General features: G+C 40.3%; 1 protein-coding gene across 3 annotated transcripts in view; it reads left to right on the forward strand.

Moving 5' to 3' along the window:
- The first annotated feature begins 2,925 nt into the window (after positions 1-2,925).
- Positions 2,926-18,820, forward strand: part of arhgap17a (Rho GTPase activating protein 17a) — a 47,755-nt gene continuing 31,860 nt past the window's right edge. For 2 of the 3 annotated variants that reach the window (XM_079657564.1, XM_079657565.1), the window contains exons 1-2: positions 2,927-3,448; positions 16,452-16,491. In XM_079657564.1, the coding sequence (XP_079513690.1) occupies positions 3,396-3,448; positions 16,452-16,491 (93 nt within the window). In that variant the 5' untranslated portion in view covers positions 2,927-3,395. Of the gene's footprint in view, positions 3,449-16,451; positions 16,492-18,820 lie in introns of all 3 variants that reach the window. The other variant, XM_079657566.1, reaches the window with a different exon arrangement.

Genomic DNA, 18,820 nt, shown 5'->3' on the forward strand with positions numbered 1-18,820 from the left:
AGCAGGCGTACATCAACCCTCTCTGCAACATGACAGAAAGCCATATTCATACCACCACTGCACCATCCTTGAAAAAAATAATTTCTTTATTTGACCCTTTTAAGTCTTTTGAAAGTATGTGCTTTATTTATAAATGTTTACATGGACTGCCCCCCCTCCCGTAGGGGAATTCATCCACAAAAAACACACTGGATGCTGCACTAGGTCAGAAACTAGAGGAGACTGTGAAGTCCACCGCAGACGGACCACTTTTGGACAAAATGTCCTTTCCATTAAAGGCAGCTCTTTGTGGAATAGCCTCCCAACTAAGATACGGGATTGTCCCACTCTCAATAGTTTCAAAGGTCAACTCAAAGAATGTTTAAGAAACAAACAGACGCAATCACCGCTAAATGCACTTTAACACATGGTATCTCCTCTTGCACTTTAGGTAGCTCTTGTATCATCTCTTGCACTTTATATGTCGTTGCTGCTATATTGTATTACCATGTGATAAATACTTGTTTATGCTGCTCTTGCTCTTTTGCACTTTTTGCATATCATGTATGTGTTCTTGCTATGTTTGTAAAATGTCATTTTCTTAAATGTTTTATGTGAGGGACTGCGGATGGAAATTAGCTCAAAGCTAAATCTGGCATATTTACGTTTGACACGTTTTATTGTTTTTAGTGTTCATTAATGTGCAATGTCCCCGCTAAATAAAGGCTGTGGCTCAGTGGATAGTGTGCGGAACTTCGAACCAGGGGGTAGCAAGTTCGAAGTCCCACTGCAGTCAGCATGTCGTTGTGTCCCTGGGCAAGACACTTCACCTCAAATTGCTCCTGTGGGGATTGCCCACAGTACTGAATGTATGTAAGTCGTCTAACATGTAATGTAAACGATTAAATAAATGGTGGAATGAGCTCCCCGTTGACATCAGGACAGCAGAAAGCTTACACATCCTCCGGCGCAGACTGAAAACTAATCTCTTTCGACTCCACTTCGAGCGATATAATTATTTACAAAGCACTTATATACTAATGAAGGACTGGCTTATCTATAGCCAGTTGAGTAGCACTTGAAATGTTTTAGCTCTATGAAACCTGATGTACTTATATGATTCTGTTTTCTTCAAGTTTGTGTTTTGTTGGTCGAACGCACTTACTGTAAGTCGCTTTGGATAAAAGCGTCAGCTAAATGCAATGTAATGTAAATAAAATAACATGTCTCCAGTCCCTTTCACATTGTTGTTGTCTTTTCTGTTTCTACATTGGTGGTTGAGATTTGAATTTGTGAAGTATTTCACCTAGAGTGCACTCTCTGCATTATAGGATTCTTAATCTGATGTTCTGTGTTTTGCACTGAGCCTCATCTTTTGGTTGGATAGAGGCCCGGTTGATTATTATCCTGAAAAGAGGCACCACAATCAGCTGATCACTTTCATCTGTTTCATTCTGGAGATTAGTGAATACAGCCAGAATGATAAAAGTGAAATAATATCTCGCTTTGAAGAGTTTTAAAAAAGGGGATTTACAAAAGGGGGAAACAATAAAATGGTGCTTTCATCAATTCCCATGTGGAATATGGAATCTAAGGCATTGTGCAACATTTCCTCGCATATGTTGTTGGGGGGCAATCCTGCTATTATAAAGCCAATGTCATTGAGGGTGTCACTCAGATAATTGAGATGTTCTTTGTGGCATCAGTGTGTCTGAAACCTGCAGCATGTATAAAAAGAGACATACGAAACTTTAGCATCTATTTAGATATCAATAAAGGTGAGAAACCATTCAGCTGCAAAGATCTCAGCTCTCATGGAGAAACAAAGTGCTATGTGCTTTATCGACTGTTAAACATCATGGCTGTACACAACATGTGTTTTTACAATAATGTCTTAAAGCTGACGTTGCAATATTTAAATTTAGATTGACATCCAGCTGAAAGGCATCATTAACTGTGACTTCGATCTGATGCATTTGGCCTCTGAAAGACGCCTGTCCGAGTCATTTGAATGCTATCAGTTACCGAAGTTGAATACCATTAGGAGTCCGTCTAGCCTTATTGCCTTCTCAGCAAAAAGGAAGTGGGGTTTTACTAATGCTGTTTCCAGTCAAATGAATTCTCTGGTACTTTACATTTAAACCATCGGATTTAAAGGAAGACAATTTAGCATCGATGCAGTACTCCAACATCTGAAGCAAGTTTATTTTATTCCATTAAAGGCTGTATTGTAATTAGTGAAGAACTCAAAAGTCTGTATTTTTAGATAAAAGTTGTTTAATTTTGAAGTAGAGGCTTTCTAACAGTAGTTTTATGTCATTGTAGGAGAGGCTTTTTACATCAGTCCAGAGCTTCAAAGTCAATATTCTTTTAATAAAAGTCGTTTTTTGGTTGTTGAAGTACAGGTTATTTTGCATCATTGCACAGCCAAGCACCTTGAATTGCCTTGTGTTGAAAGGTGTTATATAAATAAACTTGCCTTGCCTTTCTAAAAAGTCAGTATTTTTTAATAAAGTATTTGTTTATTGTAGTACACTCGATTTTCATCAGTTAATTACTCAAAAGTATGTTTTTTTGTATATAAAAGTTGTTTAATTTGATTGTAGGACAGGCTTTTTTTTACATTAGTTTAGAGCTCCAAAATCAGTATTTTTATTAAAAGCACTAGTACCGGGTTTTTGCATCAAGAGCTCCAAATTCAGTATTTTTTTAATAAAAGTATTTTTTTTTATAGTAGTACAGTCTTTTTTGCATCACTGAACCCAAAAGTGTGTTTAAAAAAAAAAAAATGTTGTTTAATTCTTTTGCAGAACAGGCTTTTTTTTTTTACATTAGGTTAGAGCTCCAAAGGAATTTTTCTCCCTAAAAGCACTTTTTCTTTTTGTGCACAGTGCAGGGCTCCATATGTTCTCCAGTCGATGTCTAGGGGGAGGTGGTGCTCCAACGTGACTTCCTGCCGCCCTCCTCCCTCTCTGAGCGGGCAGAGGCAGAGGTGAGCCCCGCTGCTGCTGCTGCTGCACTTCACTCTGGGAAAGAAAAAGCGGCCGACGGACGGATTATCAGCTCAGTAACAGTTAGCTCGTCGGCTAACGGGTCAACACCAAAACAAGCCACCGAGGGGGAGCTATGAAAACCCTCCAGTGAAAGTTACGCACGGTTTACCCGAAGACTTTAATGCACGGAAAGGCACAAAAAAGGAGGATCCCGGATCATGCCTTCGGGAACGGGAAGGCTAGTTTAGGGGCTAGCGAGGCTGCAAACTATTTTTAATTGGCTTTGAATGGCTCCTGCTTGTGTTCTCCTGTCATAGCGACAGTTTGGGGAATTAAAAAGGAAAGGGAGAGGCCCTTCATGACCAACCAAAAGCCCGGATTTAAAACGTAATTTGGGAAGAAAAGCTGCCAAAGGGACCCAAAATGAAGAAGCAATTCAATCGGATGAAGCAGCTCGCCAATCAAACAGTTGGCAGGCAAGTATTCAAGTCACCGCTGGTTAATGCTTATGGGAAAACTAGTTAGTAAACACACTTTATTCTGCTCTTCTCCCATGCTTTTCGATTTATTTTAACCCCTTACTATTCCTTAACTTGCTTTCTATCAGTTATGCAGATGTGGAAGAAGTATTTTCATCATCTACTTGAGTAAAAGTAGAAGTACCAAGTACGAATACTCAGTAATGAGTAAAAGTCCTGCAATGAAGATGTTACTCAAGTAAAAGTACAAAAGTATTTGCATATAAATATACTTACAGTACCAAAAGTACAAATATTAATTCTGCAGATTGACCCAGTTCAGAATCATCTATGTATTGGTTATAATTATTGGTGTGTTTATCAAAGATGCTAAAGGTGGAACTAAATGTGATTACTTTATTTACTGCAGGGTAGAATGTGAATTTACCTCAGGTGTAACTAAAGTCTAATTGAAGTGTTGATTATGTTGTTTACCTTTTTAAGTACCTAAAGGTGTTAAATACATGTAGTGGAGTAAAAGTACAAAGTTGCATAACATGAAAATACTCACTTAAAGTACAAGTACATCGAAATTGTACTTAAGTACAGTACATGAGTCATTACACCACTGCAGTTATGACAATGCAATGTTGTAACAAGAGAACATTAGTTTTCAGACTGAATGAATCCATTGCTTTTAAAGCCAAACATGCAGGCCTGCAGACAGTTAAACTGGATGTGGGAAAAGCTGTCCTTGATGTGTGCAATCCAACCAGATGTCCTCCTGAGAAGTCTGAATCAGCCATCTGCACATTAGCACTGTCTGCCTGGGAAATAAACAGCAACAGCAAGAAGCCCCATGAGTGTGCATTTTGCTTTCGGTCATTGGCCCGCCCTGAGCTGAGTCACTTTCTTTCATTATAAGGTTGTATTCTGCTGTCAACATCTGTGTAAAATAGCATACATGTCTGACGTGCTTTGGAAAACTACAGTAAGAAACCAATTCCTACTTTTGGATGATTTTACAGTATACTATCAATACAGTAGTGGTTGAAGAAGTACTCAAATCCTTCAAGTAAAACAGTAAATAGTTAGGTCTTAAAATACTACATTACAAGTAAATGTACAAAAGTATCATAGGCTAAATGTACTTAAAGTATCAAAAGTACACTTTTAACAGTATTACATTTTTGTAGAATATCATTTTGTCCTTTTTTTATCCCTAATTTATACATTTAAGCACATTTTAAAGTTGTAGTTTGTCACTGTGAAACCAATTTTAGATACTGGGTTATAAGTAGCACAGTACTGCATTATATCATATCAGCATATCATGTGTTTTACATTCCTCTCCTACAGTTTAGAGCTTTCTTAGAAATACTGATGCAGTAAAGGGTTATCATTTTACCTCTCTACTGTATAGGGATTGAGTTTGCTTTGTAAAATGTGCAAACTTGACAGTCAAATATGCTTAATCTAGATCAAAAGTTGAGATGCAGCAAAAGTCAAAAAGCTTGATGTGAAAGTAGGCCAATCTCATATCTGATACCATTATTTTAATAAAAACAATTCAGTACATTTATATTAACGCATGTATTTAATACATCCTGTCTTACAAAGGTCAACCCTAATGTTGCCTTACACATACAATATCATAGTCTCTTCTACCTAGTGAAGCATACACTTTATTCATTATAAATAACAATGGGGTTGGCCAACATCCTAAACCAGGGATTAAAAAGGTCAAATAGGCGCATCCAAATACTGGCAGGTAAAATATTTCATTATTATGGAACTGATGACGTTTGAAAGCAGATATTTAGCTGATAACAGACCTTAATTAATGCATGAGTTTATAAAGGTGTGTTCCTAGTCTTTGCTGCACTGTCCATGTCCGGCCTCACTTGCCCCCTGAGCAGCTGAGGGAGGGGGAGAAGGACTTACAGGACTCACATCCTGCAGCAGTGGATGTTTAATACTCTGCACCATAGCTTTCACTCTGTGCTGGTAAAGAGGCAGTAAGAGCCTTCTCCATTTGTGAAACTCTAGCCGCTCCGCTTCTACCGGACATCAAACTTAAAACATATTAAATAGATGAATGCTCCTAAGTGATGCACAATTGTCTTTCTGTCTTCAATCCAAAACTTCCCTCTCTCTAAGATAATACATCCCAACAATGAGGAGGCATTCTGCAGCTTATTAAGTAATACCGCGGTGTTCCTTTGTGACTGAGTATCCACAGCAGCAATAGCTTCAGCCTGGCCTTGTGTTGACAGGGGGGGGGGGGGGGTTAAGCCAGAGGATGTTTTCATCGTGTGTGTGTGTGTGTGTGTGTGTGTGTGTGTGTGTGTGTGTGTGTGTGTGTGTGTGTGTGTGTGTGTGTGTGTGTGTGTGTGTGTGTGTGTGTGTGTGTGTGTGTGTGTGTGTGTGTGTGTGTGTGTGTGTGTGTGTGTGTGTGTGTGTGTGTGTGTGTGTGTGTGTGTGTGTGTGTGTGTGTGTGTGTGTGTGTGTGTGTGTGTGTGTGTGTGTGTGTGTGTGTGTGTGTGTGTGTGTGTGTGTGTGTGTGTACCTCAGGCAGACACTGCACATGCACCAGAGTACTGGATGGTACCAGATAAATCCAACAACAGGCTGGAAACAATAATGTGTCAACGCTGAACAGGCAATGTCACCACATAGAATATAGTTTCTACGTTTAAAAAGTGTGATATATTTCTATTTTAAAGGTCCCATGTCATGCTTTTCTGGTTATTACCCGTCCCCTTGTGTGTTATGAAGGTTTTTCTGAATGTAAACGGTCTGCAGAGTCACAAACCCTCAAAGTACACCCTGTAGCGAGTAAAACTCTAACACAGAAAAGACCTGTCTATGCTGCCCCAGAACGCCTCGTTGGACATTTCTCTCTTTCCATTGTTTGCTTGCTGGGTACAGTGACGTGTGAATACCCAGATCAACAACAAATGACCGGATTGGCCAAAATGGACCAATCCTTGGAGCACCTCACACACCAGGACCCCTTGGCTAACTAACAGGGCGTCCCATTGACTTGCATAGAGCTCCCTGAACGCTGGTACGAGTTGGGATGGTGGAGAAATGCTCTCTGCAGACCCATTCTCACAGCGTTAGAAACCTTTTTCTTACTCTATCAAGCCACACTTATTGTTTTTACTTCGGCTGTGAGTGTTTGTGTGTGCTCAGGATGAGTTTCTCTGTGTCTCGCTGTATCGCCGACCCGCAAACCTGTCCGCTCCTCGCAGCAGCGGGCCTCGCAACGTTCACAGGGAGGGGGGGTGAGGCGGGGGCGGGGGCAGGAGCTCCAACAAGCAGTTTAGGACAGAGAGTGAATACACATACTACACAGAGATGCTGTATGAGAAACCAATGTGATTTGGGAAAATTGAACAATTTAAATCTATTCTAGTGGATCTCAACAATGGAAATATGATCAGTAGAAATGGCCATGACATGGGACCTTTAAAGGAGTAGTTTAAACTCACAAATGACCTAGTGTATATCAATTACTTACCACTTGTTTTAAAAGGTCCTTTTTAATGCTAATTCTCTGGTTCATATTAGTATGTAGTATGCTGCAGCACCTCTTTTCACCCTCTGTCTGAAACCAGAGCCCAGTCTGCTCTGATTGGTTAGCTGGCCGGCTCTGTTGTGATTGGTCAACCGCTTAGAGATGTTCCGCCTCTTAGCCTATCACGTACAATGTGTTGGAGCGCTAGCCAATAGAAGCGTGAGTGTTACAAAGTGATGTCATTATGTGGAGGGAACTTTGGGAGTTTAGCCTTTGCAGACCATTTACATGCACACACACCTGGCTATAACACACCACAGGAAATGGAAACCCCTAAAAAGCATATCAGGGCCTCTTTAAACGACTGATAATTTACATGATAACACACATTATTTGTTTGCAGGATATAAGTTTCACTTTTTTGAGCGGTCATTTTTTCTATTTCGTTTTCCCTCAAATTCCTAGTCTGGCTCGATACTGACGAAGATTCGCTTGTTCGTTTATGTGTTTTAGGATTCTTCCCTCACAAACTCATTGCCAGTTATTGAAATGCATATGTTCATTTTCTCGGAAGTCTTATTTTTAGGATTGGCTTTCAGAGAAACACAAAACTTTGCTTTCTCTTTCATCTTTAAGTGAAAACACGAAGGAGCTGCTAGAAAAAATAAATCTTCAGCGGATAAAATAAAGCTCTATTTATTGATGATGTCCAGATGGCCCTTCATCAGGGGCGCAAATATTTAAATCTCCTGCTACTTTGCAGCTGGAATACTCATAACCTCCTCACTGCAGTGCACAGCAGTCATTTAGAAGTGGAGAGAGAGTAATGCAGAAAACGTGTGTGTGTGTGTGTGTGTGTGTGTGTGTGTGTGTGTGTGTGTGTGTGTGTGTGTGTGTGTGTGTGTGTGTGTGTGTGTGTGTGTGTGTGTGTGTGTGTGTGTGTGTGTGTGTGTGTGTGTGTGTGTGTGTGTGTGTGTGTGTGTGTGTGTGTGTGTGTGTGTGTGTGTGTGTGTGTGTGTGTGTGTGTGTGTGTGTGTGTGTGTGTGTGTTTACATTTTTTTTATTCTTGTGTGTCAGTCATCCACACCAATCAGAGGTGCTGTGCTCCACATGTACCAGCCATTGTTAACCAATCAGAAGTGGCCCATGATAGAAGGTGATAGACAGATTGATCCAATCACCTGCCAAGTATTTTTGAAAGTGCCTGCCCTTTCCAAATGGCTTCCAGTGGAGCTTTCCTAGATGGTTTGGTGAAACAAAGTTTTGTTCCTTCACTCGTAGCTCGGGCTGCGGGGGTGCTAGAGACGGGAGTACGTTGATACGACCTTCCTAGCCAGAGTTATGGTCGCATTTTACAATAAACTTACGTTGGGTCGCTTAAAAAAAAAAATCGCCAATCGCAATATTTGTCAGAAAAATCGCAATTAGATTTTTTCCCAAAATCGTGCAGCCCTAGTGTGTGTGTGCTTTTTTCGTACGGGTTGAATCCCTCTTGCACTCATACTGTATGCCCTTCTTACCGAGCGACCTGTCAGCACTTGGCTCGGGGCGAGAGGCGAGCATACTCTGCTTTGGCCATTAACTTTTTTGCCCTGTTTGTGCATCTGCAAAATATCTGGAGTTTGGAGGCCCTCTGCGCTGCCCCCCCCTGGGTTCCTGTGATTGTGCGAAAGGCAGAACAGTGTGTCCAGCAAGCAGCCGCTCGGAGGAAGTCTCTCCTTCTTCTTCTACAAACAGGAAGCTGCCTCCCGGAGACACGCCGGTGGTTTCTAGAGAAATCTGGGGAGAGATTGATGTGCAGAGAGGGTGAAACTGAGGTGCAGGGAGAAAACAGCATGTGACTTACGCATGCCAGGGAACATGACTGGAAGGTTTTTGAAGAAGCTTTTTTTAGTTGGCTATCTTTCAACTCTCTTTCCCAATATGTGCATTTTTTTCTGCTGGTTAACGATAGATAGGGTATCAGAGGCAATACCTGCGTAAGGTAAACTAACAATCACGCTCTAACCTCCAACAATGAGATACATGAGATCTCGTACATGAGATGTTTGAGAGTGTGCATTTGTGATCGCCCCTGACTGTCAGGAGAACAGCCTTTGATAAGTTATTTAAGATAAGATTTGATCATCTGTGCTTTTCAATCAAAGAGTGTGGACAGAGGCTGCTTTTAAGGGGGGGGTTCAAAGGTAAAAGGTACAGTAAAGAGGAGGAGGGGGACTTTAAACCAGTGCAACAAAACACAGCTGAGTTTCTTTTGAAAGTTGAAGTCCAAATTCTCAGTTTGCTCAAGTGATTTTAGCTACTGGAATGTAGTTGAAGTCACTCTACTGGTTAGTTGATACGCCGTACATAATGGCAGCCCACTGCTCCTTACACTAGGATGGGTCAAATGCAGAGAAACCGTTTCGTTACATAGTACCTGTACTACGTAATGACAATAAGTCTTCTTCTTCTTCTTCTTCTTCTTCTTCTTCTTCTTCTTCTTCTTCTTCTTCTTCTTCTTCTTCTCATATACACTTCTGGAGCTGCAATGAGTTTCAGTTTTAGTCAACACTTATAGCTGAAATATCACAAAGACCTGACCTTGAACTGCGAGAAACTTGTTCCAACAAATCTTCTAGTTTCATCCAACAATCCTTTTTTGATATCAACAACAACAACCTTCTTACAAGTAGTGTTGTGCAATCTAATGTGCATCTATTGTTTTTTGAAAGTCCTTGATTCAGTCAGGAGGGAGACGTTTTGAAAGATCGTTTTTCCCCGTAGGGATCCACAAAATGTCACTGTTGAATGAACCAGGATAGGTGACTCTGGGCGTTCCCCTGAGTCTCCGGGACAAAGAGGTGCGTCAGCTGGCAGCCTTTGTGGTTCTGCTGGTGTTAGAAGAGACCTGCAGTATGAGGCTAAGCTGCTGTTTGTTTGCTGTCAAAGTCATGTGTGCTTTTTATCCAGATAATAAGTTGGTAGGATGGCAAAATGAGGATGTGGCTTATTTTAATTAGCTTAGAGACTATAATTTGCCTCAGTCACAGGAAGCTATTTCGTAATCTGGACTTTTTGTTTGACATAATTCAGGTTTAAACTAAAAGAAAACATGGTGACAAAGGATCCAGTTTTAAGGAAATTTAACACAGCTTTCATGTTAAAATTAAAAACATTACTTTTCTGTTTTAATGTTAGAATTAGAGAAATTGTCATAAAACTAGAGCAGGAACAATTGTTGAATTAATGAGAGCTATTTAAAAAAGATAATTGGGTCATGTTTCTAATGGAAATGTGAAATATTTGCTCATTTAAGCTTCTAAATGTGAGGTTTGCTGCTTATTTTCTATATATTAATACAGTAGACAAAATATGTGGGTTCTGAACAAAAAATCTGTTGATGGACTTTTTTCACAATTTCCTTTTTGGACAGCTGCAGTTGTAAAAAACATCAGACCTTTAGATATTCCTTAATAACATGTTTATTTACTGTTTCAACATTGCAATATAAATACCCACCAGGAAGGAAGCGTCCTGTTTAGTCACGATGCTTAGCCCCGATTGATCGGTGTCTACCTCCAGCTTTCACCCTCATGTTTTGCTCGTTGTTGCCCAGAGCTAATGTTAGCGTTAGCTCACCTAATGATCCACATTACGGACCCTGTACGAGCTGAGTCACTCAATTATTCTCCTTTCATCTGCTTCCAGTATCCATTACCTTCGTCCTCAATCTGCCAACTGTTGCAGCGCTAAGAGTTCTTCTTCTTCTTCTCTGATTGTGTTGAGTGTTCTGCTAACAGCCGCTCCATTGTGCTTATGGCTACAGTATTCACTTACTCCCTTTCCACTTTAGTAGTAGATCTCCATGGTTACCTCCTGATGTAGTGTGCAGGGAGGATCTCACGTTGTTTAGAAGTCACATGTATTGGCACACTTTCTGCAAAGGCAGCTCTTTTTGCTCGAGGTCAGCTGATACCGGCAAAACAATTGTTGATCTGTTTGTTGTTGCCTGCCCTCACAGCCTTTTTTTTATGTGCCTCTGACGCTGCTGCTTTGTTGGGGGTTGGTGAACATAAGTGTTGCTTTTATTATGCTCTAAGGGTCTTCACATGTTTTCTGATCATTCAGTTACAACCAGATAAAGGCAATATATAGAAGTATCATGACATGCAGCCTCTTGCTCACCTGAAAGTCAGTAAGCAGAGCTCAGTTAACAGTGTGTGTTAATGAAATGTATTCTGGCTACTATCCAGGATCATTTAAATATATGTAATTAAGACTCTTAAACCCACATTAAAACAAACCTGTAATTAAAAACACTTTTTTTCCCAATCTTCTGATCTTTAAGAGACTAAAACAGGGTTTTTTCTAGAAAAATATAGTATGAGGGCGCTGATGTGGTGTATAAAATCAATCAATCAATCAATCAATCAATCAATCAATGTTTATTTATATAGCCCAATATCATAAATGTTACATTTGTCTCAGTGGACTTCACAGTTTGTACAGAATATCAGTATGACAACACGACACCCTCTGTCCTTAGACCCTCTGTCCTTAGACCCTCACATCGTACAAGGAAAGACTTCCAGAGAAACCCCACAGTTTAAAGGGGAACATGGGAGAAACCTCTGGGAGAGCAACAGAGGAGGGATCCCTCTCAGACAGACGTGCAATAGATGCCATGTGTAAATCGAAGAGTTCATACATTTTACAACATAGGTAGACCAAATGTTTGGAAATGCATGTGTCTGTAATAAAAAGATGAATCCACGAGGATGTCAACAGTCCTGTCGGAGCCATCAGGGAAGTAGTGTGATGAGAGTCAGGCAGGACCGCAGAGACAGGTTCAGCCACGACTCGAAGTCCAGGACTCAGATCCAGAACTCAGGATAGAGGATCCAGGACTCAGATCCAGAACTCAGGATAGAGGACCCAGGACACACGACCACAGCAACAGGATCAGCCTCGACTCAGGATCCCGGCGTATATGTAGACACAAAAAAGAGATTTGGGGGAAGCTGGGTTAATCGGAACATGAGAGTACACAGGTACAAACAGACAGAAAGTAAGGTGTCCCCCCGACAGTCCAAGCCTATAGCAGCTAAACTAACGTGTCTACGTACATGCAAGATACATCAATAATCGTGGGAACATGACGTTCGTATACAAGATGGCGTCGCCGGCGTAAACAACAACGTGACGTCGGAGCTCCTTAAAAACAAAGCTGTCTCTGCCGTCTGACGCTCTGTTTGATACCACTCTCCCATCAGTCCCTGTCAGTTGAATATGCTACAGTCGGTTAGCTTAGCATTTTTCAAAGAGGCACCTTTTATTTTGTTAATAAATATTTTTATTCCATCAAGAAAGATAAAGACCACATTTTTAGGGATTACTTTTGTGTGAAAAACCTTCAATGGGGTTATAATGTTATATTTTTCTAAGCGTCCCTGCATAAATAAAGCACACTAATTAATGTCTAGCAACATTTTGTGAGTTTGAGCTTACATCATATAACTGGTTTTGATTAGTCATTTCAAACACGTTGAATGCAAATCAATGCAACCTCACCATCCCAGGTATTTTCCTATTTGCTTTCATCCGTTTCTCTGTCACGATCTCCCTGGACGGAAGATCAAGGAACAGATAATCAATGTGTGTATGATCCATAAGCGTGGATTTATAATTCTGCTTGATTAATACACTGGTTTTTAAGATTAGGCTCTTGACAGGACCACATAAAGAGTAGACATGTAGACTACACCAGAGCACGGGTTACATATTGTGGTGACATAATCTCGCTCTGCATGTGTGTGAGCATTTCAAATGTGTGTGAGCCTCACTTTTTGTACCGCAGCTAGCTGGAAGTCTTGTCTGGTTTCTGTGGGTTTTGGGTCCACTCACTCACCAGCTCACTATGGCTCTCCTCCAGAGCAAATATTTCCGTTCATCCCCAGACTCTAGATTATTCTGCTTTTGGCACTTTTAAGACTCTTTAAACCCCCTACCCCTCAAAATCTCTCTGTGTTTATACTTCTTTCCTTCAAAAAACCCCAAACTATCATCCCTTCTCTGTCACTCGCTCTCTGCCTCTGTGTTGTAATTGAAAGCAGCTGTGATGGGGTTACTATAGTTCATAGAGAGCAGCTTTTGGAGGAAGGCCCAGGCGTCATTTAAAGATCCAGTTACCCAAAATGTAGGAAAGCCACTGAATACATGTGACTTCAGTCAGAAGGCTGAACGTGCACTCTGAAACGTGTGCACATTGTTTGATACTACAGTACTTGCACGGAGAGAAGGTGGGAATAACGAGCAATAGAGGCGCATTCCTGCATGTTGGGTCATTAGCTTTGTTGTCAAGGTATAAATATGTCTTTCACATCATATCAGTTAGATATCACAACTTCTGCTTGACTATGAATTATGTTTACAGCAAATAGGAACTAGCTATTGCTTTGCTGAATCTAAACAGACTTGCAAAAAGATTTACAGCATATATTTCATTTCATTTTGTCTGCTTTAAATGCTCATAAGTGATTTGTTTCTTTAGGGTTAATCTGCCTTTTACCGTGTAGCAACAAATATAGAACAAAAACAACACAAATCTCAATTAAACAGAACCAAATGCGACAAAAATAAAAATTATTAAAGGGGACCTATCAAGCAAAATGCACCTTGTACGTCTTTTATACATGAACATGTGTCCCCGGTGTGTCAGGGAACTCACCAAGTGTCAAACATAACCGTCTCTCTTCTTCTCCATACCCAAATCTCTAAAAACGGGGCTGGAACGGATCTGATGCAGACTGATACAGATTTGAAATTGTTCTGACATCTGAAACGAGGAGCTCCGCCTATATGGGCAACTCTCCACCTATCAGGGGAATGAGAGGTTGCGTGGCATGGTAACAGCATGGTAACAGCATGGTAACAGCATGGTAACAGCATGGTAGCAGCATGGTAACAGCATGGTAACATGACGCTCTTGCCTCGCCCCCCTGCAAAGGAGGGGGGCGAGGTCAGCTGCAGCTCATTTTCCACAGAATCAGCCCTTGTGAAGACCGGGCTGGAATAGAACAAATGAGGCATGGCTAAAATGCATGATCTGTTTGGTATTTTGAAAAAAAAACTTCACAGACATGTTTTATATAGGTATGGCCCTACAATATATGTTTCAAATATAGCATGATAGGTCCACTTTAAGTAACAAACAATTTAAGTAATGGGCTGAGGAATGTATCCATATTATATCAATACCGGCAAATGCAAATCAGAATAGTCTATTTTTAAAACATTGCTTTTCTATACATTCCTTTAAAAAAAAGTATTATGGTTATGGTGTGATTTGCCAAATGTGTTTTGTTACGTCTGTAGAATCAGATTGATTGGGTGGGATATCTTTGCAGCCACAATACTGCATTTAATATGATATTAAATAACACATATTTATCCATTTATCCATGACCTCCACTGGCTCCCCATCAAACACCGCATTGACTTTAAAATATTACTTTTCACTTTCAAAGCCCTCAACAACCTTGCCCCCCCCTACCTCTGTGACCTCATCCAACGACACACCCCCACCCGTCGCCTCAGGTCTGCTGAAGTTAACCTACTGCAGCCCATCAGGACAAAACTCCGGACCTGGGGTGACAGGGCCTTCGCAGCAGCCTCCCCCACACTCTGGAACTCCCTCCCCAGCCACGTCAGATCTGCCATCACTCTCACATCATTCAAACAATCCCTCAAAACACACCTTTTCACTCTTGCCTTCAACTCCTAATCAACTAACCCCTTGCCCTTATTCCTCCTAACTTAGCACTTTCTACTTTTGTTGTTATTTTGTTTTACTTGCTTGTAAGCGCTTTGAGCACCAGGAAAAGCGCTTTATAAATGTAATGTATTATTGTTATATTTAGCCTACAGCCAAATATTTGAAGCTTGCAATTTAAATATTGGACTAATACTCCATATTGCAATATCGATACATTTTGCAGCCCTACTTGCTTTTTGTGCTGAGTTGCAAGTAAAACCACCTTGTCTCCAGTCTCCGCCCCTGTTGCCTACAGAAGCTTGTTAGCTTACTTGTTAGACGCTTTCATCCAAAGCAACTTACATGCTCAATACTGTGGGCAATTTGGGGTGAAGTGTCTTGCCCAGGGACACAACGACATGCTGACTGCAGTGGGACTCGAACTTGCTATCCTCTGATTCAAAGATCAGCGCATTACCCCACTGCGCCACACGCCTCGCTTGAAGGTGTCTATGAGCAGCAGGAGCTTACAGTGTGTTTCTCAGCCTCCTCCCTTTAAGTGAATCCAATCTGTCCGACCTCCTCAAGTCCAGCTATTGGTTCACTATTAATAGGCTCAGGCCGAGCCGCTGTGCACACAGGAGCTGCTAGCCAGTGGCTTAAAGATACCAAAAAGCGTTGAGCAGCAGAAACATGCCTTCTGTGTGACTTAGAACAACACATTATTTAAGATAAGATAAAGATAAGAAGTACTTTATTGATCCTAATTTGGCAAATGTTTTCGTTGCAGCAGCGTAAAAAGACAAGGCATTATACATTAAGGAAATTAAAAGACAAAAAATAAACAATCCAAAATGGAAACATATCAAATAGAAATAAAATAGCATTACAAAATATACATGTTGTGATACAAATGTACAGCAACAATATATAAATCAGGATATTATATGGACATTAATTGTGTAAGGAATGTATTATTTACATATTCAATTGAATATAAATGTAAAATACAATAGGAGATAGGATATTAGATATTATATAAAACTATGGAGACAGAGGTGATTTGTTATACAGTGTTAGTCTTATGTTTATTATCAGATATCATTTGAGCTCCATCATAAATCAGACACCCTTCATTCATCTCGTACTGTAGGGGAGATATGTTTCAGTGCTACAGCAAAGACACAGGGCAAGTAAAAGCCAAATGCAATAAAGAAACTGTGACTTTAATGTCTGTGACTTTTAGCCCGTGTTTGTAAACTGTGTGACATTTCCATGTTATGTGGATTTAATGAACAATAAAGTTATAAGAATTTGAATAAAGAGGCAAGAAGAACGTAATACAATATGATAAAACTAAATAAGAATACATCCATGGTTAAAAAGAAGTAACGCATTATAAGAGAGTAAATTAACATGTACAAATAGTGACGTAGCAGCGAGTACGGTAATAACAGTCAAAAATGTGTAATTGCACACTGACTTGTTGACGCAACATGCAGAGTAATAGACATGTTTTGCCTTCATGATGTTGGTGGTTGAGCTTTGGCAACAAACCAATTGAAGCGTTCCCACGTTTATCGAGGTCAATAACACCAGACACTATTTGAATGATTACGCCGAGCAGGAAACCAGCCTTTCAGGAGCGATAGCATTCATTTATCAGATATTTTCAAAGTGACTCTTCTGTGTGTTGAAATACAGCTGTATCTGCTCTGGTTTGTCTGTCAGTGCTAATCTCTGTTGTCTTTTCTCACCCACAGAGCGGAGAAAACAGAAGTCCTCAGCGATGACCTCCTGCAGGTAAATCATTAATCCTCTGAATGGCTGCATCTGTCCGACAGTGGCTGTTTTACAGCCTGGTTAAAAAAACAAAACAGCAATTCCCAACACTTTGGTTTCTGTTCTCAAGGTCACCTATTATGCAAAATCCACATGTTCATGTCTCTTCTAAATCAACATGTGTCCCCTCTTCTCCATGTCTCTTCTACATCAACATGTGTCCCCTCTTCTCCATGTCTCTTCTACATCAACATGTGTCCCCTCTTCTTCATGTCTCTTCTACATCAACATGTGTCCCCTCTGTGGAAAGAGACTCTGAAAGTTTCAGGAACAAAGATTCTCTCTCTTTTTGATCCATTTCTATAAAAACCTGTCTGAAAATGAGCTGATCAGATTTTGGCCACTTTATGATGTCATAACGATGTTTTGGCTTGTGTAACCATTAGCCAATCAGCAACCAAGGTAACACCCCCCCCCCCCCCCCCTTATCACCTGAATCTCCTCCTAGAGCACCATTGAGTTCTTTGTAACCAAATGTCTCTCAGAGGGGCGTGGGGAGGGGCTCCTTATTTTCATCTAAAGTAACAGACAGAGAATCAGCACTTTGGAAACAGGGCTGAAACAGAGGGGATTATGGGTAATACTGCAATGATCTGTTTGGTGTTTCAGCCAATCAGAGACAGGCTCTGTATATATCTGAGACCTATAATATATTGATGAAAAACAATATAATAGGGGAACTTTAACCACGATTTACCAGGGAAATAATGGTTTCATATGTATGGCTAGTAGATTTGCTTCACTTACTGTGGTAATCTATTACGTGCCTGCTATAATTTGAACATTCACAAGCCTTTTGTTTGTGGATAAAAAAAGGTAATTTTTAACCCTGCATTACATGCTTCAGAACATCCTGGCTGTATTTCTTGGACAGGAAGAGTCTGATTGAAGATTAAAGAGCAGATGGACCATGTGTTGGACAAACCCCAAAGTATGCAAGCTTCCATGCCAACGTAACAGCAGCTGATACCAATTATTAGATCAGTTTCTGTGGTTGAATCATCATAATCAGTGGTTGAAGCTCTTGGTGGAAATTATTGCAGAAACAATAAGGTCTCAACTAGCTGCACAGATGTTAGTGAAGCTGTAGATATATGTATTAGTTGGTGGATAATATTTGAACCCGGGTGACTATAGCTAACAATGCTATTTGCACCCTGGTTGCCGTAACTGAACCCATGAAACATGAACCCGTATGGCACGATACAACTCAGGATATTTTTATATACATTGGAAGGCTAACTAGGTAATCAGCTCGTCGGTGATTTGCAGCCCATGCGTGGTGAACTGCGTGTTGAGAAAGATGAGATCTCAGACTGGCTTACCTGTACGTCAATCAAGTGGAAAATGCCATAGTAAGGATGGATGATAGGCAAACTAAAAAAATAAATAATAATACTTTTTTTTTTTTTCAATGCCATGCGATCAACCCACACTACCTTTGCGATCGACGTATTGGGCCCCCCTGCCGTAGACAATGTTTCAAGTTTCAATGCTTTATTGTCATTAGCACATTAGCTAAAGTGTATATATGGCAATGAAAAACTTAGGTCACAGGCTCCTCCAACAGGGCAACATATATATAGGAGATAGAACAAATATAACAGATAAAATAGTGCAAGAGATTGTTTTGAGATGTGCGAGTAAATAAATGTGGCTATTTACACCCGGGTGTGTATAGGACGGCAAAACCGATCATAATTCATTACTATCCGCTGTTAAAGTTTCCCTAAAAGTAAAATTTGGCTAAACTAGCTAAGCACATAAAAAGTGTTCATTTAGACCATTTCATTTGAATAACACAAGCAGTGAGAAGTCATAGTTGTTGTTAAGAGTATTATTTGTGTTTATTTTCTCCGTGTATCCCACCAAAGATGTACAAAGTTCCACCTTGAATACTGTCAGTTTCGGTAGGTCGTAAATTATGGATGCACGATATTGTTTTTTTGAAACTGATACCGATAACTTCCTGCTTCTCAAGACCGATACCGATAACCGATAATAATATAATAAATATATATATATGAAATGTACCTGTAGTTTTTGCACACCTGGTGGTAAAAACAAGACTAGTAGTGAGCAAATGACATGAGCATTACTACTATGAACAAAACAAAGCCAAGAACAGTTTTGACTCTTCAAAGTGAGCATATTTATTTTCCCAAATAAATATAATTGAGTCAATCAGTCAATGTCAATGACAATGTGTTTCCCTGAACAATGAGTGGTTCATATTCCGTCTATCCGTCGATGGGTAAAAGCCCCGGTGCCTTTGCAGCTGGCTTTGGTT

Source organism: Notothenia rossii, assembly GCF_949606895.1.
Source record: "Notothenia rossii genome assembly, chromosome: 11".
In the NCBI taxonomy this organism is placed as follows: Eukaryota; Metazoa; Chordata; class Actinopteri; order Perciformes; family Nototheniidae; genus Notothenia; species Notothenia rossii.